This window comes from Aulonocara sp. 'chitande type north' Nkhata Bay, linkage group LG7 (assembly GCF_057382095.1).
Source record: "Aulonocara sp. 'chitande type north' Nkhata Bay isolate Kocher_YH1m ecotype deep benthic linkage group LG7, A_spYH_male_GT1.1, whole genome shotgun sequence".
Lineage (NCBI taxonomy): Eukaryota > Metazoa > Chordata > Actinopteri > Cichliformes > Cichlidae > Aulonocara > Aulonocara sp. 'chitande type north' Nkhata Bay.
The window spans coordinates 61913538-61938875 of record NC_141350.1 but is presented as its reverse complement, the minus strand read 5'-3'; the positions used below and the strand labels follow the sequence as shown (position 1 = coordinate 61938875).

Genomic DNA, 25338 nt, shown 5'->3' with positions numbered 1-25338 from the left:
ATGTGTTTCCCATTTTGGACCAAGTTAAGTGTTTCCCATGTTTGACCCAGCTAGGACCTACTAAAAGTGCTCACTTGGGATGGCCCATATGGGTTTAATGTGAAGAACCCAAGTAGGCCCCATACAAAAAGCCCAGTTTGAGCCCATGCCCACATGCTACCCATCCAGCCCGAGCAAAAACCAGGTGGGGCCCATATATACATGTTGGCTGGGTATCGTTTTTCACTCTGAGTTTTCTAAACCGGCTTCCTGAAATAGGGCCCATGACAGTTGATTTGTTCTGTCATAGCAGTGAAAAGAGCTCATCATGGTGGAACTCAAATACTGAACTACATTTTACTGAGTGTAAGAAAGACTGACTCTCTCTCACGAGACACTTCATTCTTTTCATGAGCATGTTTGTGATTTGATGTCTGATTTTTCGTTTCTCTTCAGGTAAAAAGAGAAGAACACATAAACAGTACATCACTACTGCTGACAAAGGCACGTTTGAATGTTTACTAACTTTAAACACGACGTGTGATTAAAGCTGAGAGGCGCTGAGAAGCAATGAGAAGGCGGGGTGATGGGCTTGTGCAAATCTAGTCTGTAAGCACAGATTGAGCAACAGGGCCGGGTACCTCCTTTGTTTGACACTTTTCCTGAAATGGGTGTGAGGCATTTGGAAATAGTTGTCCAAAAAGGCTAAACATCCACTTCACAGTGTGGATTTGCACTTCACGCACTTCACCTGCATGCGCGCGGTGCCGCTCGCAAGTCGGACTGTTCTTACCCACGTGCGTGTAAACTGGAGGACCGCGCTGCCGCACTGCTATTAGTGCTGATAGTGGAACCTGTTATTGGAGCAGATAGAGAAACACCCGCACCGCCTGCTGCTCTTAACTTGGTGCGTAAACGGTTTACGCTTCAATCACCTTCTTGGCTGCCGCAGGATTGAGGCTTCCAAACAGCGCACAGGGCGAGGTAAAGAGCTGGGTTTTTTTTTTATTTCGTTTTGTGTTTACAAAAAAAAAAAGTCCTGTGAAACTCTTGTCACTTTGACGCATTACAAAGAATATGAGAATTAATGCGATGTTTATTGGAATGATAAATATAACACCTTGTAATAATCTCAAGGTGTTTTAGGGAAAAGGAAAGACGTGTAACAGTAATGAAGACGTTAAAGTGCGTATCACAAACCAAACCTAATAGGAATAAGCAGTAACACTATTTTTGTTTGTTTTTTGTTTTTGTTTTTGCTATATAACTGTTTTCATAAAGAAAACCGACTTGTCCTTTTAACAGCAGAAACGAACGTTCACTCACTAAGCGCCTTGTAAATCTACTTCTTCTTCTTCTTCTTATTATTATTATTATTGTTGTTGTTGTTGTTTTGTTATTATTATTGTTGTTGTTGTTGTTGTTGTTGTTGTAGTTATTACTGTTATTGTTTTTATTGTTATTATTATTATTATTATTATTATCATCATCAACTCTACTATCTTATAACAAATATTAAAATGTAAAGAAACAAAAAGCATTCTGACTGCCACAGATCAAAAACTATTTACTTTTCCTTTTAAAAAGTCCTGCTTGTTTTTCCTCCTCAACATAAATACTTGCCTGAGGTTGTGTCCTGTGCACAGGTCTGGAACATTTTGGGGGATTTTGTAAAAGGTAACGGAAATATTTGTCTCCTTGTGGAGCTGGACTTTTAAGGATTTCCACTGCAGTAGACTCCAAACACCCTTCGTTGAGTGCTATATTTAGACATAGGCTTAAAGGTACTTGAGCTTTAGTTGAGTTTTCAATATGCATGCTAGAGGGTGTAATCTTTTGATGAAGTGAAGATGAGGCAGGGTCTCGCTTAGGTTTTAGGAGTTTTTACCCACAAAATGCTCCTGCTTGGGGGTAGTACTTTCACACAGTTCAGGAACATCTGTTGAGGGACTTGCAGCTCAGTGATACTTATCAACTTATCAGTGATAAGTCTACTGTTTTCTGAAGTAAAGTAATACAACCTGAATTTTTTTCCTAATATCTGTAAAGGCAGTCGGGTAGTTTTTCTTGTAGCATGAGCAGACCAAGACATATTACAACTGATGTACATACAGGTTTTGTTATACACTGCGAACAGGGAATTGGAAATCTGTTCAAAGCCAGGTTGCTTCATTGTTCAGGGGCCCGGCCATGGAAACACTAAGCAAAATGTTCTGGAGGAACATCTAACCAAGCCACGGAAGAGATGAATATCTGTGAATAAAGAAGAATGTCCCACTGCAGCAACCTGTAAAGAGCAAAGAGCAGTGTCTTACATAACAAGGATGAATTTATTTTTTAAGAATAGTTGATATTGACAGTTTTCACAGTTTACTTATTGGACTATTGCAAGTGGAATGCAGAAATTGCTTCTATAAACTCCATTGCGCTATAAACCAAGGTTTTGTTTTCTTTCCCCATCTTCATTCATCTGCTCATCATGGAATCGTGCAGCCGATCATATTTGTGAGACTTCTGAGAATAGTTGTGGTCGACCATGTTGTGCAGCAACAGGCCAAGTGATTTAGAGCTGAAAACATCAGGACTGTGAGCAGCTCTCAGCTCAACAACCCCTCTCTGTTTGCTGGCTTAGACTCTGCGGCTCCACCCGGACCCCCACCCATTACCCCTGCACCCACCCAGAGCACACACACAAACATACATTCAGACTGGGGCCTGCAGTGGACCATGTCAACCCTTAATCAAAAGGGGGGTGTTATTTCACACACACACACACACACACACACACACACACACACACACACACACACACACACACACACACACACACACACTTTATATGAATTAGTAGTGAGCAGGAAACAGCAACATCTACTGGCTGCTAGCTTGAAAGGGAAAAATCTGCATCAGTATGTCTTGTGTGTGTCTATTTATGTGTATTCGCCTTTATATAGCAAATGTCAAGCAAGACACATGAGCCAAATTTTCTGAACGTTTTCTCTCTTCAGTAACATTACCTTACCTTATTTATTATTTAACCATGCTCCCAGTTAAATGCTGTAGGTGAGTCTATTGTGGTGTTGAGTGGATGGACGAAATCACAAGGTTGAGATTTTTCTCACTACAAGACTATTTGTGAAATATCTTTCTTGGTAACTTTTTCTCATACTGAAGCTATTTTTTGCTGGTTTTTAGTTTGTTTTTTGTCTGTTTGGAAGCTGACACAGTCTCTAAGGGGATCGGGTTTGGGGGATAACAGGAGGAGAGAAGCTGCAGAGAGGCTTGTAAGACTGCAATTCTGCTTCCTGGTCCCAACTCTGGATAATAACGTTTTTGGGGGGGTTAATAAATTTGGCAAAGTTTCTAGAAATGAGAGCTGCTCCATCCAAAGTGGGATGGATGCTGTCTCTTCTAACAAGACCAGGTTTCCACCAGAAAGTTTCTCAATTATCTATAAAGCCTACATAGTTTTTTCTAGACAACACTCAGACAGACAGCAAGTTAAGGAGAAGATGCAGCCGGTCATTCCAATGGACTGATTCTTATATAGTACTTTTCTTTTTACCTTATTTACCCATTCACAGCACTTTTTTTTCTAAGTCTAAGTGCTTTCTATCTAAAATTCACACCTTACTGAACACATCGGAGAGCAACCCCGTGACCCTGAATTAGATAAGTGGAATAAAATGGATGGACAGTTAACAAGGCAAGGATTAAAAAAGCACTTGAACACTTAGTTACTTTTAGCTCTGATAGTGCCTCCTGTGTTTGGCTAGCAGTGAGTACCCTGTACCCATTTAGATGCTTATGAGGAGTGTATCTAACCCTAACCAAAGCTTGATTTCCCACAGAAAACAAAAGCAGAAACAAAAACAGAGATGGGCAGGATTGTAGGATCATACATTTCTAGCTATTCTCGTTCCTGCAATACAATCAGTGTCACCAACAGTATTACTGTTTTCTCATAGTATTTATATGGAATATTAAAAGGAAAATCTTGTGCTCTGTACTGAGGGCTCTTTGTGGCAGGTATGACGTGGTGTGCTGGTGATGTATAATAAAGAATTCAGTAGACTAGTTTGAACTCACCACGTCAACCATAGGAGGAAAATATATCAGCTGTGCAATAAGGAGACAGACTATTTGTGAATACCTAAGGCTGCATATACAGTAAATACCACACCCATCGAATTGCACCCCACCCACATGCAAACACATAGTAGATTCTAGAGACTGCTAATGTCTGTATGCTTGGCAGGGTTTGCTTTTCCAAAGCAGGTTGCCTCACAGCTTTTAAAAGACGTTCTCCAACAGGGTGTTCCTACTCCACTTTAGAGATGCTGAATATAGAATGTTTTCTGCATCATTTCCCTGTGGAAAGACTACACGAGGAAAAGAAATGCATAAGCATACCCTAGGCTAAGGTTTACACTAAACCTCCAAGTTTCCATTCAGTTTATTTTAAGAATGATTCTCCTATGTAACCTTTACAGAGTTTTAATGTGATCTTTGTGGACTCCTTCATAAGAAAAAAAAATATGTTTAGCATTTATGCTTCTGCACTGGTGCTGCAGAGACTGAATGCCTCTCTGTTCGCCAGAAGTTTTAGTGTAAGCCAGGTAACCCTAAATGTTGTCCAGAGCTCTGAACATTTGCAGGCTTGCAGCAGAGATAGCAGCACATTAAAGGAGTCTGTCACTATCTGTACCATGAAGTTATTCACCCAACCACAACAGCCTGATCTGGCCTGTTGCATTGTTACGTTTGTTGAATGCAATCTCATTTATTGAATTCACATTCAACCTACAAATTGATACCTGTCTGAAACCAGTTTTCCCCAGACTCTTTTACAACTTGGGAGATAAAGAAGCTGCTTTTATCACTAGATTTTTGTCTTTTTATAGCTGTAGCTGAAGCTTGCTCTGTAGCTGGTTAAGATACTGACTAAAACTGAATGCTTCAATTGTCCTGCTTAATCTACCGCTCAGAAGGACATGTACAGTGCTGTGAAAAGTATATGCTCCCTTGATGATTTCTTTCTTTTTTTCTTGTTCACGACCAGTATGGATTGAGAGGAGGAAGACAGGATAAAAGACACGCTGTGGAAAAGAGTTACAGTTTAAAATGATTAACAATTAAATGCAGAGTGGTCTATAAACACATGGAGGAAAGCATCTCCTTTGTACTGGTTTTCAGCATAAGCCAGGTTAACAACTTGTATGTAATGAAAGTATTGTGTTTATCGCTCAGGCTACAAAGTCTCAGGAGCTCTTACATCACCTTCTCACTCAGTCAGAAGTGAGATGTCCATTCAAGCAGAACAAAACTCCGCCTCTTTAATTCATAATGGTTACTTTATTTGTAAGCTTACACTGGGGAAGTGTGGTGGTGTGGTTGCTGTTGCATCACAGCAAGAAGGCCCTGGGCTTATATCCAGCCTTTCTGTGTGGTGTTTGCATGTTCTTCTCTGTATGAACTCCCTGGCTTCTTCCCACAGTCCATAAACATGCATTGGTGATAGTTGTTTGTCTGTATGTGTTAGCCCTAAGACAAATTAGTGACCTCTTCCAGGTGGAGTCTGTCCCTTGTTCTGTGATAGCCTCTAAACTCCCTGTGACCCTGAATTGTATAACTGAAAGAAGATAGAGAGATGTCTGCATTAACCTGTGAACTATTTTCTAGTTATACAGTTGAGTGTTCAAAGAAACTTTCCAAATCTCATGATCACTTATGCATTTCTTACAAGAACAAGTACTGTCACTTTACAATGACATAAATGATTGTTTTGTCTCTTTGTGGTGGTCTTCACATCTCATTGTCTCATTAATGTCATTACCCATGCATTCCTTTGCATGTATCATTGTCCTGAGGTTTTGGTGCTTTTGTTTAAAAAGAAGGCAACAGTCCAGAGATGCTTGGCTCCCACACAAATGTGTACCTTAAAGGAGATAACCCATAACTGAGCAAATGATGTCTTACAAATAAAAAAGAAAATAACACAGACTTTTCTTTCCCTCTAAGTGGCTCATCAGGTCTCTCTTTTAAGGTTTTTACACTAAATTTAGTTTTCTCTCTAAAGGAGGTTTGTTGAGGTTCAAGTTACTCTGTTTTGTGGCTTAGTCATAAATGTAAATAATTTCCATATTCCAAACCTGGAATTTGGAAAGAACATTAAATTAAAAAAAAAAAAACAGAGTATATGGATATTAATAAAAAAAAAAAACAGTTCTGAATACATAAGATAAAATTGCATCACATGTAGTAATGACGTGTGCAAAGGAGACATTTAAGAAGTTTAAAGGATGTTTACCCTTCTTTTCAACCTGATGAGAATATTGTAGCCAGCACGGGTCTTCTAGAATATGTTGAGCAAACCAGCGTGCAGCTGGAGAATGCTTCCACTTAAGTGGTTATTATTGGCACCGCTGTGATTCTAATGTGTGGTACACTGATTTGGTGAGTAAGTGGTTTACTGTTATGTTGTGCTTTCTTGCAGTTTAGCACCAGGTTCATGAACTTGCTAGCTAGCTAGTGTTAGCCTAGTTTTCGTATCCCGATGCTTTCTCTGCATGCTGCTGCCTCTCAGCTTAATAAAAAAGTAACCCCACGGCTTTTAAAACCTTATATAAAACGCTCTCAGTAAAATTTCCTGTTGTTGCTTTGAAATGGAAAAGTGAGCTTAGCAACTTCTACATAAGAGTTAAGAAGAATGTGGGGGCCTGTTTTCAATCCACACAAATTGTAAGGCAGCAAAATCAACCCAACACATTAATTCACAAGCCCATGACATAGATGTATTCTAAACTGCATTTACTTTAATGCTTTGTGGCTGCTTTTGAACATCTGTGGCATCTGTTTTTTACTGCAGTTTTACTGCAAGGTGGTTGGTGCTTTTTGTGGTGGTAATCCGAGAAGAGAGCCATCAAGCTGAAGGAGGAGTCCGTCCTATTGGGCTTAGTTAGCCATCAGGAGGTGTTCTATAGCTTGCACTGGAGTGGCTCACAGCTGACTGTGAAGTGGCGGGAATGAGAATCAGCACAGATCTGTGGCCGTGGTCCTCCGTGGGAAAAAGGTGCAGTGCCCACTCTGTGTCACGGATGTGTTGCTGCCCCAAGTAGAGGAGTTTAGGTATCTCAGGGTCTTGTTCATTAGTGAGTGGATAGAGGATCGAGAGATTGACAGATGGATTGGGGCTGCAGTCTTGCAGACACTGTACAAATCTGTCGTAGTGAAGAGAAAGCTAAGTGCAAAAGCAAAGATGTCCCTACCCTTACCTATGGTCATAAGCTCTGGGTCCCACATAGCAAAACTGGTATGGTCCAGATCCACACATGGGCCACCACAAGGCCAGTTGCAGACACACTGGTGGTCCTGTGCTGGCCCATGTTTGGATTACCTCTGGGAAACCAGATCTGGGCCACCAAAGGCTCATCATTCTTTGTGGTATGTGGGCCATGTGTAAGTTGTGTGCACCCACAGGCCAGTTGCAGACACACTGCTGGCCCTGTGCTGGCCCAGAACAGTTTCAGCTCTGGCCCCAGATGTCAGCCTAATGTGTACCTTAATCAAGCCATGTAATAACATGTGCCAGAACATGATAGCACAAAAGAAACATGATGAAACTTTGTTCAGACAGTGAATGGACTGTTTCTTACATAGCGCTTTTCTACTCTCCTGGATTATTCATAGTGCTCTATACAATATTCACCCAATTTCTCTAAACTGAGTGCTTCCTAACTACAGGGTGGGCCATTTATATGGATACACCGTAATAACATGGGAATGGTTGGTGATATTAAAGTCCTGTTTGTGGCACATTAGTATATGTGAGGGGGCAAACTCCTCAAGATGGGTGGTGACCATGGTGGCCATTTAGAAGTCGGCCATCTTGGATACAACTTTTGTTTTTTCAATAGGAAGAGGGCCATGTGACACATCAAACTTATTGGTAATGTCACAAGAAAAACAATGGTGTGCTTGGTTTCAATGTAACTTTATTCTTTCATGAGTTATTTACAAGTTTCTGACCACTTATAAAATGTGTTCAATGTGCTGCCCATTGTGTTGGCTTGTCAATGCAACCCTCTTCTCCCACTCTTCACACACTGATAGCAACACCGCAGGAGAAATGCCAGCACAGGCATCCAGTATCCGTAGTTTCATGTGCTGCACATCTCGTATCTTCACACCATAGACAATTGCCTTCAGATGACCCCAAAGATAAAAGTCTAAGGGGGTCAGATCGGGAGACTTTGGGGGCCATTCAACTGGCCCACGACGACCAATCCACTTTCCAGGAAACTGTTCATCTAGGAATGCTCGGACCTGGCACCCATAATGTGGTGGTGCACCATCTTGCTGGAGAAACTCAGGGAACATGCCAGCTTCAGTGCATAAAGAGGGAAACACATCATCATGTAGCAATTTCAAATATCAAGTGGCCTTGGGGTTTCCATTGATGTCCCCATATACCACACCAAACCATCACTTTTGTTGTTCCAACAGTCTTGGAGGGATCCATCAAATGTGGGTTAGTGTCAGACCAATAGCAGTGTTTTTGTTTGTTAACTTCACCTTTCACATAAAAGTTTGCCTCATCACTGAACAAAATCTTCTGCGTGAACTGAGGGTCCTGTTCCAATTTTTGTTTTGCCCATTCTGCAAATTCTGTCCGCCGATCTGGGTCATTCTCGCTGAGATGCTGCAGTAGCTGGAGTTTGTAAGGGTGCCATTTGTGAGTAGCTAATATCCGCCGAAGGGATGTTCGACTAATGCCACTCTCCAGTGACATGCGGCGAGTGCTACACTGTGGGTTCTTGCTGAATGAAGCTAGGACAGCCACTGATGTTTCTTCATTAGTGACAGTTTTCTTGCGTCCACATTTTGGCAAATCCAACACTGAACCAGTTTCACGAAACTTAGCAAGCAGTTTGCTAACTGTAGCATGGAAGATGGGTGGTCTCGTAGGCAATGTTCCCTCTAATTTTTCATGTGTCTGAGCGAACACACAAACTCCCTGAGCGGACACTTGGACCACTGAGAGCAACATTAGACGTGTGCACTGTGGTCACGCCAGCATCAAATCCATCCAAGTTACATGGTTTATTAAAATAATCAAATGAAAGCATTAGACTACTTTTAATTAAGTGTTTAGCCCAATTACAATGAAAATTAAAAAAAAATCTTGTTCATGACCTGCGTAGTATGTTAACACTTTTGGAAGTAAAAATAATTTGAACTCCAATTTTGAAAACACAACTTTCTTTCTTTTTCTTTTTTCTTTTTTTTAAATAAAGCTCTGACTTGTATTATGAGTATGAGTCTGTGGTCTGGGAGAGAGTCCTGTAACTCTCTGCCTGCAAAATACAGTATATAATGACCAATGTTGGGCAATTAATTATGTAGTTACTTCTTCAAAAAAGTTTTGCAAACAAGTTTTTTGCAGCTGTTTACCTAAAAATGCAGCCAAGGCGTTTTTTAAAATAAACATTTCAAACTATTTACAGAACAATCAGCTGTTCTGCATCAAATCTGATGCCACACAATTATGCACTCCAAAACATAATTTCTGTCCACTATGAGATAAAGGGGAACAACAGCCTGATACCTGCAGGCCTGACAACAGGAGATGTATCACTGCTGTAACACCTGTAACATTTGTAACAAACCTTTTGGGTTATAGCACCACTAGGGGGGGAGTCTCCTAGGGGGTGTGTGAGTATAGCGTGGCAGCCATTACATACTGCTCGTGTTCTGTTCTCAGGATAGACCTCACCATTGTAACAGCCTGGCACCGGCGACTACCGATCCCCGCACATGTATGTACGGACAGTGTAGAGCCGTGGAGACCTGGCTTGTATGGTCTTATGTTGCTGACAAGGAATAAAGGTCTGTTGTTTAATTTAACTGACTGGCTCCGTGTTATCCGGCTAACCTCCACACCACATGCCCGCTGGACCGGCTAGCCGCTCCTTCCTCGCCAGACTGCTGTTACACATTCAGCAGTCGCCTCATTGTTCTGACACACACAAGAAAACTACTGACTACACTACACACTAACTACACAAGATTTGTACTAAACGTGGCAAATCTCTCACATTTCAAAACACCATCGTCACTCCAAAACGTTCCCCTTCCTAAACAACTAAATACCATGTTGCCATATCATTTTTTTGATTGGTCGACATGGTACATTTTTCGACCAACAGGAAAGGCTGGGGTTTTTGGTTTTGGTTTTGCTCACAGGTGGAGAGCGCTTTCGAGGCTTTCCTTATAAAACGCCGTTTTTACCGTTTCTCCCCAAAGTAAATATTGGCTGGATTATGGGATAAGGTGGCATCGTTCTAATCCCATGCGGGAGCCGCCAGTCACTTACTGACTAACACCGCAAAACAGAATTATTAAGGTTTTAATTGCAATTCAGCTTGGATTTTTTTGTGTGCGCAACGCAGATTTTCTGTGCGCAGAGATCATGCAAGCAGTGTGCAATTGCACATATACTAATGTGCCACAAACAGGACTTTAATATCACCAACCATTCCCATTTTATTACGGTGTATCCATATAAATGGCCAACTCTGTACATTCATACACATTCACACTCTTGACATGCAGCCTGGAGGAGCCAGGGATCGAACCACTAACCTTCCGATCAGTTGATAACCCGCTCTACCTCCTGAGCTACAGGAGCCCGGTAGTAGACATAAGTAAACCCTCACTAGGTTGTGGATGAAGTGTACACTCACAAACCTGTCAAACCTGCATTTGAAAAGTTGGCTACCATAGCAGTATAGTATTGCAACATGGCACTTGGGTCCTCTAACTAAAATAGGAAAATAAATAGCACTATCATTGCCAGACCTGGCCCACATATGGTTGACATACACCCTGACATGACACCAGTCAGTCAGAAGTTCCAGCTTATTGCCGGATACAGGCCAGACCTGTTTTCTATGAGCCTTGGCCAGATAAACCAATCCACAATCGGGCCAGATGTGGCATGCCATCATATAAACAGTGCCATCTACGCCAGGCCTGGCCCATATCTGAATGACATACCACTTACCATGCCAGCTGTCAGCCAGCAGTGCCGACTTAACACCAGATCCAGGCCAGACCTGTCTACTATGTGGGGTAGTGATCGAAAGAATAAGATTATGGATACAAGCAGCAGAAATTAGATTTCTCTGAAGGGTGGTTGGCCTTCAGAGAAAGGGCAAGAAGTTCAGTCGTTCACAAGGGGCTCAGAGTACTGTACTGCTACTCTTCCACATTAAAGGGAGCGATTTGAGGTGGTTCAGATGCCCGTCTCCAATCCACATCCACTGCCACAGCAGTTTGTTAGAAATGTTGAAGGTTTAATGAATTCATGGGTCCACTTAAAATAGTGCCACAGTGTTCCAGTGGCGGTTGATTAAAGACTAATTAAACAAGGTTAATGCTGCATTTGATTCAACTCACAGCTCATAATCCAGTCTGTTTGAAAAAGTAGCCTGGAATAGCTCTTAAAGTTGGAGATTCAACTGGAAAACTCCCAGTTTCCATCAGTGCTCTGGTCCTCTGTTAGTCATGGAACACTAAAGGTTCAAGAGATTCCAAACTATGACTGCTGTGACCCCTGTGCTATCATGCCCAAAGGACATATTAGCATATTAGTCAATTATCTTATATGTTAAATGCAGATAAGAAGCAAGTGGACATAGCATCTGAATTTCAGGAACAGGATCATTCACACCCCTTCCAGCCTCAGGCTATGTATATGCCCCTTTCACCAATACCTGCTGTTCTCATTTTGAGCATATCAAACTCAACCAAAACTGAGGGTAAAGGCACATTATGATGTCATACACAATGTCTTTTCAGTGCTAAAGAAGGAATGTACTTATATATCCCAAATGGGTTTAATTCTATTTTTATGGCATAATACTAAACTAGTAAGTTTTGAAACTAAGACTTACCTGTGGGTTCATGAGTAAGGTGGGGAAAAAATCAATGGATGTCCAACAGCAGGGTAAAGAATCTGCCCTGTCCCTAGCATCCTCTTCATACATAATACTTAGACTAAAGCAATGAACTGAAGCACCAGCAGCATATTTACTCTACTGTGCAGCCAATGTCAAACTCAAGGCAAAAGACAGCAAAATATCTTACTTCTGGGCTCCAACAAAGTGACAAACTGTGTAAAAACTCAGTCCTCCAATCCTCCTTATGCAACTCAACAGCTTCTTTTTAAAAAGGTGCTTTCTTTCTTTCTTTTTGCTAATTAGAATATGAGAGATTTAGCAGATGGTGACTGGACATTCGATTTCTTTAATTACTGTTAAACTAAATTTGGTTGGTTGCTGCTATTAAAAAAATGTTAAAAAATGTTCATAAACAAACAAGGAGTGGACATTTTGAATATATGCACTTGAAGCAAACCTTTTTGATGACTGCCTCTGTCAGTGCGCCCCAGGGCAGCTGTGGCTACAATGTAGCTTGCCATCACCAAGGTGCGAATGTGTGTGAATGGGTGAATGACTGAATGTAGTATAAAGTTTTTTCTTTGGAGTCCTTAGGGACTAAGTAAAGTGCTATACAAATACAGGCCATTTACCATTTACTTAACTAAGAGAGAGTATTTCTGTTCCTGTGTCTGACAAAATCCTGGAGATCCTGTACTTTGAGTACCTTATACTAATACACTTAAAAACAAAGTCAAGCATGAACATATCCAACTTAATGCATTATGTAATTTTGTACCATAAACACTGATTTATTAAGTGACTACAGGCAATGCTGAAAATGGTAGGAACCCCATGAATGCACTTGTTTCTGGTACAGTTTGCTTTACCTCAAGATACCGTTAGGAAAACAAATGTATAAAAGTATTATTTTTTGAAAAATGACATGATATCTCTTTTGGCATGTCTTCATCACCAAATGCAGATCATGTGCCTCCATCTCACTGTCCCAGCATCCTCCACTCTCACACCAGCCCTCTGCATGTCTTCCTTCACTATATTCATGGATGTTCTTTTTGGTCTTTCTCTTTTTCTCTTGCCTGGCAGCTCCATGTTCAACATCCTTTGTCTGTTTCATTCTCGAAACCATACTTTACAGCAGGTCACACTACTATTACGTAAGGCTTCCCTTTCTGTCTTGCTGCTATCCTTTTGTGGCAAAACATACATTTTTGATAAGATCTCAAAAGAATTAATCTTTTCCAATTTCAGCTGTGGTTCATTGTTTAGCACTGTTGCCTCACAGCAAGAAGGTCCTGGCTTTAAATGAACTAGGTGGGGGTTGTCCAGCTACTCTGGGTGGGTTCTCTGGCTTCCCCCAACAGTCCAAAGACAAGGATCAGTTTAGTGATTTTAAATAAGTTGTGACCATTAATGGTTGTCTTCCTCTACATATACATATATACATACATATCTCTATTTAGGTATATATCTATATCTCTCTCTGTCTCGATAGAGAGAGAGAGAGAGAGAGAGAGAGAGAGTATGATTGAGCATAACCATCATGCTCTTTGAGTACAAATAGGTTTTGTGTTTACGCTTCATGCAGCTGAACGTGGAGCCCTACATACCACTATGTTTACCCAGGGGATGCTGTACCTTGTAGGAGGAGGCTGTCAGAAATGACTACAGCAAGACAGCTCCTCCCAAAGCAGAACCAACTTTACCCCAAATCAGATTTGCACACGATTACATGTCTGCCTCATCACGAGATATTTTAAATACAGTGAGGGTTTCTACAGACACAAACATGCCTCTTCAGTTCAATTTTATTTATATAGCAGTTGACTCAAGTGTAAGGTACAAACTACAATAAAAAATGGACAAGAAAACGGAACACCCCAATGATCATATGACCCCCTATGAGCATTACTTTGGTGATATTGGCAAGGAAAAACTCCCTTTTAATAGGAAGAAACCTCAAGCAGAACCAGGCTCGGGGAGGGGCGGTCATCTGAGCAACTGGTTGGGGTGAGGGGAGAAAGATCAAAGAGATCTTGCAGTAGATAGCCAGAGATTAGAGGATGCCAATGTTCACATTTTGGACAGAGAAGACAGAATCCCACTAGGATTTAAATACCTGGTGCACTCCACCTTTTGGGTTTAGAACTGAAGAAGCCTCTTGAATAAGAGTTGAAACATCTTCAGAAACTTAAATAAGATTTTCTCTTACAAGGTCTTAAAAGTGAATGTAAATCAGGCATCAAGAATTTGATAAAACATCACAGACCTGCAGTTCAATGTAGAGACATTAAAAACATTCCCTTGCTGTAACATGTCCAGGATTACACAACTGAAAAACATGAATTAAATGGATAAGTAAAAAGACTCAATGAACTTATAACTTGGTAAGTATCCAAGTAGGTAAAAGAAATAGTTCTTCGTACGAGGTGTACTATAAATGCAAATGTTATCAAACTGATCTAAACTTCCACTCTTCAGCTGTATGGAAAAAACACTACTTATTAACTTTTATATTTATTTAATAATGTTAACATTTTGTTCAAATAAAGTCAGCACATGACAGTTGTGGATGATGAGGTGCTGAAGCTCATCACCTAATGGTGCCAGTGAAGATTCAAACTGCATCATTTTTGCTGCTGCAGTCCCCTCAGCTTCTTCCGCCTCCCTCCCTCCCTCCCTGCTTTAGCTTCTTTTTTTCGCCATATCTCCCAGTCTTAGTCGCTCTCTGTCTGCTTCTCTATTATCATTTCACACATCACCTGCTCTTCTTGTGTCCTGCAGTGCACATTCTGACTCAAGCATTTTTACCTTTTTTTTAAACGACATACATCTTTCCCAACATACTTCACTTCCTTATCATTGCACCCTCCCCAGTTGTCCCGCCCATAATGACAGGCTGGGAGGGGTATAAAGTAAGTGTGTGTGTGTGTGTGTGTGTGTGTGTGTGTGTGTGTGTGTGTGTGTATACGCTGCAGTTTTTCTGCTGACTTCAGGAACTCCACCTGGCAAAGTCGGCCAGCACTCCTAACCATCCTCCAGCACATATATTGCCACACAAGCTGTGAAATATTTTTTACAGGTTATACAAAACCTGTCCTGCCAATATTAAAATGAAATTGTTGGTTTTTTTTCTTCTGTTATATTTTGTATAAGATATATAAGGGTACAACAATAATTTTTCACCCATCATCACCTAAACAAATACCACAGAAACCACCAATATATATATATTTTACATGTAAATACATTACATGTATATTTACATGTAATTTTTTAAGTCAAATTGAGGGCAATGAACAAAATGTGGGAAACTCAAAGGGCTAGTTAGCTGTTAAATCAAGAATTTCTGTTGTGTCAGCTGGTGTCCTCACAAGGATGCAACTACAGCTACGCCAGTGTGTGAGTGTGAATGAAGCTTGAGGTGCAGGGGTGACGCTGCACGGTGGCAGTCTCCTTCTAAAAGTGTGGGCTGTCATCAGGACATGCTGCTTTCTCACAGTGCTGAATGACAGAATACTTCCTGCACAGTATGTACTATATGGCTTACACAGAATGTGTATTTGTGTGAACATCTTCTGTGGGCTGTAGCTTGTAGGGATGCCTGGTTTGTGCATTGAGAAGCTTTATTTTAATGTGCTGAGTCTGACTGTATGTTTAACTGCGTTCAACAACTTAGAAATGGGATTTTGAGATGTGTGTGTTTCTCTTTAGATGTGCTCAGTACCCAGCAGGCAGGCGTCCTGTTAACCAACTGTAATTACGGAGCTCTCGGGGGAGAAAAAGCACTGCAGATAGAAACACAGGGTCATACAGTTGCATACAGAAGAAGCTTATAAACGGGCTTTCTGTATAGCTTATACATGGAAAACTTTCCTTAGCATCCTCACTGTAGCATAACCCCACCCTCTGTCTGTGTGTCTCTGCAGTGGTCAGAACCTAGCTGGTGAGTGAAGATGATTCCTGTGCTGATCTGGGCTTTGATATCACTGAATGTAGCAGAAAACGACTTAGATGCTCTGTACCCTGACCTGGAGCATTCGAGAACCATTTATGTCACAGGTGAGTACATGTTCACTTGTGTTTCTTTGTGAGAGTGACAATGTCATTCCAGCGTCTGTTTCTGTGTTTCGTTTAGAACACTCACTCTGCAGTGTCCTTTCTTCCCTCAGTTTATCAGCATGTTCTCAGTGATAAGACTGCTATGTAGGGACTTTTAGCTAACTTAGACAGAGCTATCCAGTTTGGCTTTTATCAGCAAATTAAAACACTGTATATCTCTAGTTTTTACATGGTAAAAAAAAAAACCAACAACACATAACAGCTATTTTGTTATGCAAGTCACTTCGGAAATGTATTTATTTATCTATTGTTTGGTTTTCCTTGTTTGTGAGATACGAACAAAACCAAAGCCCTTTTCATTTAGGCTGCGTGATTCAGTGAGAACGATGATATAAATCTTTACCAGCATGACTTCCAATTTCCTTTTTTTTCAATATCACTAGCTACTGTATAATATTTTTAGTAAAATAAAACATGATAAATTAATCTCTATTAGTTATTGTTTAAAGTAAAGTTTAAAGCAGTTTAGCAGCAGCTGAGTCTTTGGCACTGTTTGGATCTATGGCACAGATATTCTTTGCTGTTTGGTTTGAGACCTTGGAGCAGTTTCGTCTTAACTGGACTAGCATTTTTTAACGTTTTGCTTCATTTTGGGTTTTTTTTGTTATTGTTTGTTCATTCATTTATTTACTTTTGTTTTTCTAGTCTAACATGACCATACATAGAGAAGATGGCAGAATGCCAGAACCTCAAAGTTTTCAGCAGGCTTGGATATTCAGCTGCATAGCTGCAGCATTCTCAAATTTGTTATAGTCTGATCTCAGTTAGAGACTAAAATGTAATAGAATTTCCCTCTTTAAAACTGGAGGACAAACATTTTAGAGGGTTCATACCCCACAGATCTGTCTTCTTTCACCTGCACAATTGCTAAGACTAGAAACATCTTGTCAGCTGATCCAAAACATTCGACAGGAGTTCTGGTTGGGACTAGAAAGAAAATCATACTTCTAAAATACTTTGTCTGTCTATTAGCTTCTCTTGACTGCCTCGTTGGTAAATATGGAATCGAATTTAGAACCCTTCTTCTCACATATAAAGTCGCTAATAATCAGTCTGCATTCATTTCTTAAAATCCGTCCCATTGAAGCACTTTGCTCTCTGTTTGGTTGCTGTTTTTCAGAAAATGGCCCCCAACTGTCAGTGGTAGCAGAAAAAACCAAAGTGGTGTCAAGACGAGGGGGAAATGCTACTTTACCATGCACGATTCTAAGGGACCAAACACTGGCACAAAACCGTAAGATGCGGATCAAATGGACCAAGCTGACCTCAGACTATCTAAAAGAGGTTATCATTTATTTGACATGAACTGTCATTAGTAATTTTTTTTTCAAAACATTGTGTGTAGCATTCCAAAGTATCAATATATAATTTATGTAGAAGCATTATAAACTAGTTTTGTTACACATGTCCAATGGTGGCCTTATTATCTTATTATTCATCACTTGCTAAGACATCTTCCCTCCCACTGTCATCAAAGCACTTGCTCAGGGTCGGGGTTTTCTCTGTTGTATTATTGTATTATTGAAGGGTCTAGCTTACAATATAAAGTGCATCGAGGCGACTGTTGTTGTGATTTGGCGCTGTTTAAATAAAATTGAATTGAATTTCTTGTTTATTCTGTTCAAAATGTGCTGGACTATTCTTAAGAAATTCCAAAAACTGAAAGCAGTGGAAAAGTATAACATGAACACTTTTCATCGTGCTCTAGGTGGATGTGTTTGTTGCCATGGATTATCACAAAAGGAGTTATGGCAGATTCCATGGACGTGTCCACCTACAAGGTTCTTCGGCCATGGATGCTTCTCTAGTCATTACAGAAATCACTTTGGAGGATTATGGGAGGTATAAATGTGAAGTAATTGACGGGCTGGAAGATGGAACAGCAGTGGTGTCGCTGGACCTTGAAGGTATAATATTTGGAACTACTTCAAAAATTAGTAGAATTTAAATATGGAAAAGGGGGGGGGGGTAATGTCAGCTGAAGACAAAAATGCTGGAGCCAGTCAAACACACAAACAGCTGACCAAACACATCCAGTTTATCCTGGCTGCAGGTCATCTCTATAAAGTTAAGGATCTTCTAAATCAAACATCATTATATATTATATACTTTGTATTGTTCCATTATACTTCTGTACTGTGTGGAATTGTGGGGAGCCACCTATAGAACACACACCATCCAATATATATTCTGCAAAAAAGAAGCATCAAATCAACTTTTTATTAAATTAAATATTCTTAAATTTAAAAACTTGGTTGACCTGATAACTGCACAAATAATGTATAAAGTAGGAAACAAATCTTTGAGCCACAACATTCAGAACTTGTTCCAAATAAGACCAAATACCCTTAGAGGAAACCCTATGTAGTAAGGATTCATGTAAAAACAATAAGTTACATGAATGTTGCTGTATCATTGTGTTCTATTGAATCCTTGTCTCATTTTTATATTTTTAGCAAATTTTGGTATTTGAAACAAGCGGGTAGCAACAAATAAGTGTAAATCTATCTTTTCTACTCCTTTTCAAGCGTATTAATTGAGTGGATATAGAGATATTAATGACAACTTTGATGCCTTTGTTTTGTGTATGTGTTTTCTTGTTATTTTAGTTATATTGACATGTTCAAAATAAATTCTATTCTATTCTATTGCATCTCCTTCTCTGCCCTCATTTTCTGTTTTCACCCTGTCTGTGCAGGTGTTGTCTTCCCATACTACCCCCGCCTGGGACGCTACAACCTTAATTTCTACGATGCAGAGCGGGCGTGCCACGATCAGGATGCTATCGTGGCATCTTTTGACCAACTGTATGACACATGGCGTGGAGGGATGGACTGGTGCAATGCTGGCTGGCTGTCTGATGGCACAGTCCAGTATCCCATCAACACCCCCAGAGAACCCTGTGGTGGCAAGAACACAGTGCCAGGCATTCGGAACTATGGGTTGAGAGACAAGGACAAGAACCACTATGATGTTTTCTGCTTTACCTCCCACTACAAAGGTGAGGAACAGCACTAAAACTGTGTTTTTGTAGGTATTGGCGACAAACACATCTGCAATACTGAGGGCAACATGCTCTCTGTGGTTACTGGGTTATGAGTTGATTGAAAACATTTTTACCTGTTTGGCCACCTAAAATTGAAAAAGAAACGAATGTTAATACTATAATACCAACATGTAAGAGTTTCTGAAAGTGTGCTTCTTTTTTATGTGGCTAAAACAGAATCCAGCCCTAACCACAAATGGGATGCTAGTGCCCTGATGGATAGCAGGTCTAAAGAAGTTAATTAACACTTGATATTAACATGTCTTTAAAATGTAGCTAGTGACCTCATATTTATCAAATTGTTGTTGTTGGTTTTTTTGTTGTTTTTGTTTTTTACACACTATTCAATCCAGCTTTAATATGAGTTAGTATGAAGAGCCATGTGAGCTCCAACTGGGATGCTTGCATCTTACTTCCTATAGCAGCACCTAGAATAGATGTGGCTCAGGAGACACACCATGGTTTCCACCACTGGACTCCTCCCTCTTTGTTCAGGTGTCCCAGGGCACAATACTGAATAGTGTGGAACAGAGGGTAACTTAGAGCTTGTGGGGTTAGGATGTGGTATCCGATTTTTTAGACCACCACTCAGTGTAAGTTTTATGTCACAGCTGCGTACTAAGTACTGGTAATTATCAAAATGATTTTTTATGCTTCCACCAATATTTGAGAGATCTTTATGATAATATTTTTAATCATAAAATACAAATATTGTAGTCCAAATTCTTTTAATGTACAGTTTTACAAAATAGCTGAAAAAAGATAGTAAATCACATCATTATCTTATGATGAAAATGACAAGTTATTTTATTATATTCCGGAATGTCTGAATGTTACACATGGTCTCAACAGATTTTGAGGGCTGTGTAATATGACCAAAATCTCTTATCCCGATGTAAGACATTTCTCATCCCGATAATGATATATATCGCATTTTTGGTAAATTCTGTGAATCTTGGGCAACTCGACTTGGGTAAAGTGTTTTCAGCTGGGCGTTGTGTACCTGGAGTGTACCTGTGACCAATGCATGAAACTATATATCTTTAGATTGTTGTAACGGCTGCCATTTACTTTCTATTTATTACATGGCGTGCCGTGTGAAAAAGGCTGTTCTAACGTTTGAGTCTAAGGTTCATTTTTCAGCACCTGACGGCTCTTTTTTGCTTCTCATCTGATCTTCATCATCTCAGTATTGCCGTAAACAGTGTATTTTGCAACACCACAAAACAAACGATGGCGTATAATATGAAATGATGGATGTTTTAACTTCGTCAAATTTGTAAAGGCATCAAAGCATGTATATCCTGTCTTGTTGTGGTGACAGGATCATGTTAGGTTGCAGGAATTTGATACATTGATATATTTTCTGTATGTTCTAACCCATTATGTTCATCCTTCTGTTTTCTTGTCACCTCAGGTCGTTTCTACTACCTGATCCAACCCTTTAAGCTGACCTATGATGAGGCAGTCAGGGCATGCCAAAAAGATGGTGCTCAAATTGCCAAGGTTGGCCAGATGTATGCTGCCTGGAAGCTGCTGGGCTATGACCGCTGTGATGCAGGCTGGTTGGAGGATGGCAGTGTCCGTTACCCCATCTCCCACCCGCGCCGGCGCTGCAGTCCCACTGAAGCTGCTGTTAGGTTCAGTGGCTTCCCTGACAAGAAGCATAAGCTGTATGGAGTGTATTGTTTCAAGGGCCACAACTGAGCCACAACACACATCCAGCAAACAATTACATACACTAACATGCATCAACACATACAATAATGAGCATAATAAATGAGAGAAAGAAAACAGAGAAAAAAGCACATTCAAACTGTGATAGTTTTTTTTTTTTAATGGAAACCTTAAGATGTTTTATCCAGACCGATTCATGTTGTGCTTTGTAAACTGGGACCTTATATTCTACAAGGGATAGTTTACGCATATTTAAGGTTTATATTATTTAATCAATGCCCTTCAGAGAGGTGGGCACATTGTTGTGGGGATTAGATAACCTACGGCTACAGACATACTGTCATTTACAAATGGACTAGGCTCGTCAAAGTCTGAAAGTCTGAAAGTCTGAAACGTAACTAATCCAATCTCTGCTGTTCAATGTTAACAAGGTGCTAAGACAGGTACTTTGTAAATCATCCTACCACCCAGTGTTTTATTTTTTTTTATACAAACGTGATGAACCAAACACTAGTCTCATCACCAAAATGAAAAAGAAATCATTTAACTGTTAGCATTGTTTATGTTTTCTAAGTATGTAGAATGTGATAATCTAGAAATGTATTTCTGTTAATGACTATTTTTTGATATACTGTAGAAATATTTAGAATATAATTTTTATCTTTCTGGTCAAACTATCCAAGTCTATTGGGTTTACATGAAACATACAATAACGGTGGAAAAAACACCACAAAAAATGATTTTGCACTGAATTTACCGAATATGATGCATAGAGGAGAGAAGACAAGGCAAACAGCAGTTTGCTCTTTGCAGCAATACAGAATGCCTGGCATGAAAAAATGCTTTGCAGTGCTAGAGTACGTTTTGTTCTTCAGAGCATGCCTTGACTTCAACAGCAAAATTGCTATTAGAGTATAGCTACTCTTGCTATCTATTTAGCGCCTTATAGACTGCTATTTTTGATACAAATGCCATAGATTCTTCTAGCTTATTACCAGAGCCAGGCTTTGCCCTGCTTGTGACTGATGTTGCTCATTAGCCCAGCAATCCCAGTGCAACCTGAGAGGACAATCAAAAAAATCCTGTTATTCAGTTGTGGGTTTGACCTTCAGCATGTGTTTGTAATATCATAAAAATCTGCTTTCTGCATACAATGTTGCTTGACCTTTAAATCACATTTTTCTACTCCATTCCTCTCCTATGATGGTGCTAGGCTGCTGTTAACTAGAATTGTAGCTAGAATTGGAAAATTTAGATTTAAATCCAGGTTATGCTCAGGTTTATGTTTGATCTATTTTAGTCAACAAAAAAGCAAAACAATAAAAAGAAATAAATATTAGTCATGTCACAAAAGCAAAGATTTAGTTGTTTGTACCACTGAAATTGCAAAGTTCTTTGTGCCAAATACAAAGAAAAAAGCAAAATAGTGACTGTTAGTATGCTAACAGACACACATGGCCAATGACTACTACTCACACTGTGGATTGTCAGCCTAAACAAGACTTGCAAACTCTTTGGACCCAAAAATCTACCCTCTCTTTAACAAGTCATATAGTATTGATGCTTTGTGTGTGTGTGTGGGGGGGGACGTAATAAAGTCTTAGTTTACGTTGACAAGAAACTCAATTGTGACTAAAAATAATATGCAACTCTTTTGAATAAATTGGGACTAATGCTAGGCTAGGTCAGAGTATTCAGAAAACCTACTAATGGATACCAGGTAAAAGAATAAGGTGCTGAGGTTAACAGAGATAACACTCTGTGACTGACTTACACACTAATGTATATAGAGATGAAGTCTAAGGTCCTGAACTGGTCCCCTAATTGCTGTCTAAGTTCTGCAAGGCACAGCCATGAAGCAGCCGACCAGTTCTTCCTGCAGGAGCCTCTAAAGGTTTCTTCCATTTAAGGGTATAACAGTAAATGTAATGTGTAAGCTCACTGTACACAGCCCAGGATGGAAAAGACTGAAGTTTAGGTAATCTAATTGGAATGGTGCAGAGTTGGCTATACTTGGCTACTCAAGTCACTGCACAATCAGAGTTTTGCTATACTTATCATCAGTGAACTGCTGGACGAAAATAGCCTGTAATGATCACACACTGATGATGTGGAAGATAAAATGCTATAACAGCTATGAAGTAAACACTTACTAAAGATCTGTTTTATTTAATTTACTCCTTTTGTATTAGTGTATTGATTAGAATTATTGCAGAAATTACAGTCAATTAAATGAATAGTTTGACATTTGTGAAAGTGCAAACTGGTACGCTAACACACAGCTGTGTAATAGCTAGATCTCATAATGGGCTATAAAATCAAGATATTTCTTGAAAGTAAACAGTATTATGTGTTAATTGGTAAGATTCTGAGCTACATGTTGACACCAAGCTCACACCAGTGTTTAAATTTAGGACACCCACAAGCTCATTAGCTAGCATAGAAAAATACCTGGAAAATCCTGTAAAATAAATAGAATGAAACTAATATATAAGATATATAATAAGATATGCAAGGCAGTTCTTCAGTGCATCAGTGCGGATTGAAAGCAATTTCACAATTGATGTTACATCATCCATATTTCCTACAGTCAAGTTGTCTCAACCTGCTACTCGTTAAATGAAGAAAATAGTGGGGAAATTTTGCTAATTCGTTGTCCAGTGTTTCAAGTTTAGTGCAGCTCAGCTACCTGTTTACATTTGTTACTTGCCTTACTTAGTATGTTACATTTTTCCTAACCAGATTACCTGTTTCTACCAGTTGCTAGTCTAAATTCTGTGTGTAGCTAAAGTTCAAGTAGTTGTCAGGAATATCACATTTCAGCAAATGTTTTCACATCTCTTTACTAGCCTTTCTTTTATGCTAAATGAAGTTACGTGTCTCCTGCTTATCTACCACTTTGTATCTACTGTACAGATATGACAGTGGTATCACTTTTGTCATATCACAAGAAAGTAAATATCTATGTTTTCACCATTTCAACTGTTCATTTTAAAGCTTCTATTTTGTATTCTATTGTCTTTCTGATATTGTTCTTCGAGAACCACAGCATAGAAAACAATCTTAGGGATTTGCAGACAAAGGGATAATAAAAGAATATATAAACCATGACTCAGCCTCTATCAATGTATACAACCATTACTGAATTAACATAAATACATCATAGCAACGATGAGCGATTCCACTGTAGTTGCAGCGGAAAAGAAAAATCATCAAAGTTAATGTCTGCCCTTTATTTGTTAGGATGTGTATTTGCAGAGCTGTAGTTCTTGGGTAATGCTGTAATGTGTAAATGTTTGCAGAGGGAGGGGTCCTGCTTACATGAAAATGTTTTTCCAGTGGGAACACTGAGGCCATTCATGGTGCTGCATCAGTTAATTTTGTAACTGAAATACAGCATGTTGCCAAAGTAAATGACTGTTTTAAAAGCTGAGTGACGGCATGTTGGTTTTCATGCTGATTCTTTTGTTTGTGCTATTTTCAGGAAAGCTGTCTGTTTAACATTACAAAGAGAGCACAGATTATATATAGACATCCACAATAAACAAAGACAGCAGTACCGGTCAAAGATTTTCAGAATTATACAAAAAGGCCTGTTTCAGGGAACACAAAATGCGTTAACAATTTAAAGTTGTTCTGCAGCAATGGAGGTTGATCAAGCCCTCAAAGCTCGTGCTACTAATTCCTACAGGTGTTCCAACTTTTCTGGATCACTTACAACCCCCTCTGTCTGCATAACAGCAGTGCTGGAACACACTGTGGTACCCTCGTGAACATCAGTTGAACTGTCTTGTACTGCAGAAAGTAGTGCGTTGCTAGAAAAATGGTGAGAAAAGGGCAAATAACAAGGGAAGAGAGACAGACCATCATAACACTTAGAAATGTAGGTCTTTCCTACAGAGAAATTGGAAAGAAAGTTAAGGTGTCAGTGAGTACAGTTTCCTTCACCATCAAAAGGCACTCAGAAACTGGGGCAAACTCAAACAGGAAGAGGTCTGGAGCCTGGGGCTCGCTCGGGCCACTTCGGGGGTGGGGTGCCCTCGGCCTCTCGGCCTGGGGCTCGGTCACTCTGGCACAGCTGGCTGCCGGCGGAGCTCACGGGCATGTCACTGCAACCCCCCCCCCCCCCCCCCCCGACTTCTTCTGCTCCTCGGCAGCTGAGTGAGCCCTCATCTGGGACTCTCCTCAGCTCTTTCTGGGACAGTGGCGCGGCTGCCCCTCTGTTGGTCTTCCTTTGTCTCTTGTGTTCTGGAGGCCTCTGGATGTCTGGAGTTTTGATCTCCTCCATACCTGCTTCATGCCCTGGTGGACGGGGCTGTGCACACATGAAGGAACCTTTTAAAAACAAGCGCGTTCATGCTCACAGGTGTACACACGGGTGCTCACACACACAAACTACACCGTTTTTGGCTCCTACCTCAAAGCACACTGTGCGCTGTCGATCTTACGTGCTGCACAATAATATTCAATATTTAGTATTTACTGTCATATTCCCATAGATCATCGTGATGTTGTTTATTATGTTGCTCTCGTTTTCTTCTACTTGCTTTG

General features: G+C 40.0%; 1 protein-coding gene across 2 annotated transcripts; it reads left to right on the top strand.

Annotated features, from left to right (window-relative positions):
• The first annotated feature begins 646 nt into the window (after positions 1-646).
• Positions 647-24035, top strand: LOC147326525 (hyaluronan and proteoglycan link protein 1-like). 2 transcript variants are annotated; one of them, XM_086301816.1, is made up of 6 exons: positions 647-963; positions 15872-16004; positions 17185-17348; positions 17773-17971; positions 18763-19065; positions 20528-24035. In XM_086301816.1, exons 2-6 carry the CDS (start codon positions 15899-15901, stop codon positions 20815-20817), a joined length of 1062 nt encoding a protein of 353 aa, XP_086157942.1. In that variant the 5' UTR covers positions 647-963; positions 15872-15898; the 3' UTR covers positions 20818-24035. The 2 variants fall into 2 exon arrangements, with proteins under 2 accessions (XP_086157942.1, XP_086157943.1); XM_086301817.1 differs by lacking the exon at positions 647-963 and adding an exon at positions 15356-15472.
• Positions 24036-25338: the final 1303 nt, after the last annotated feature.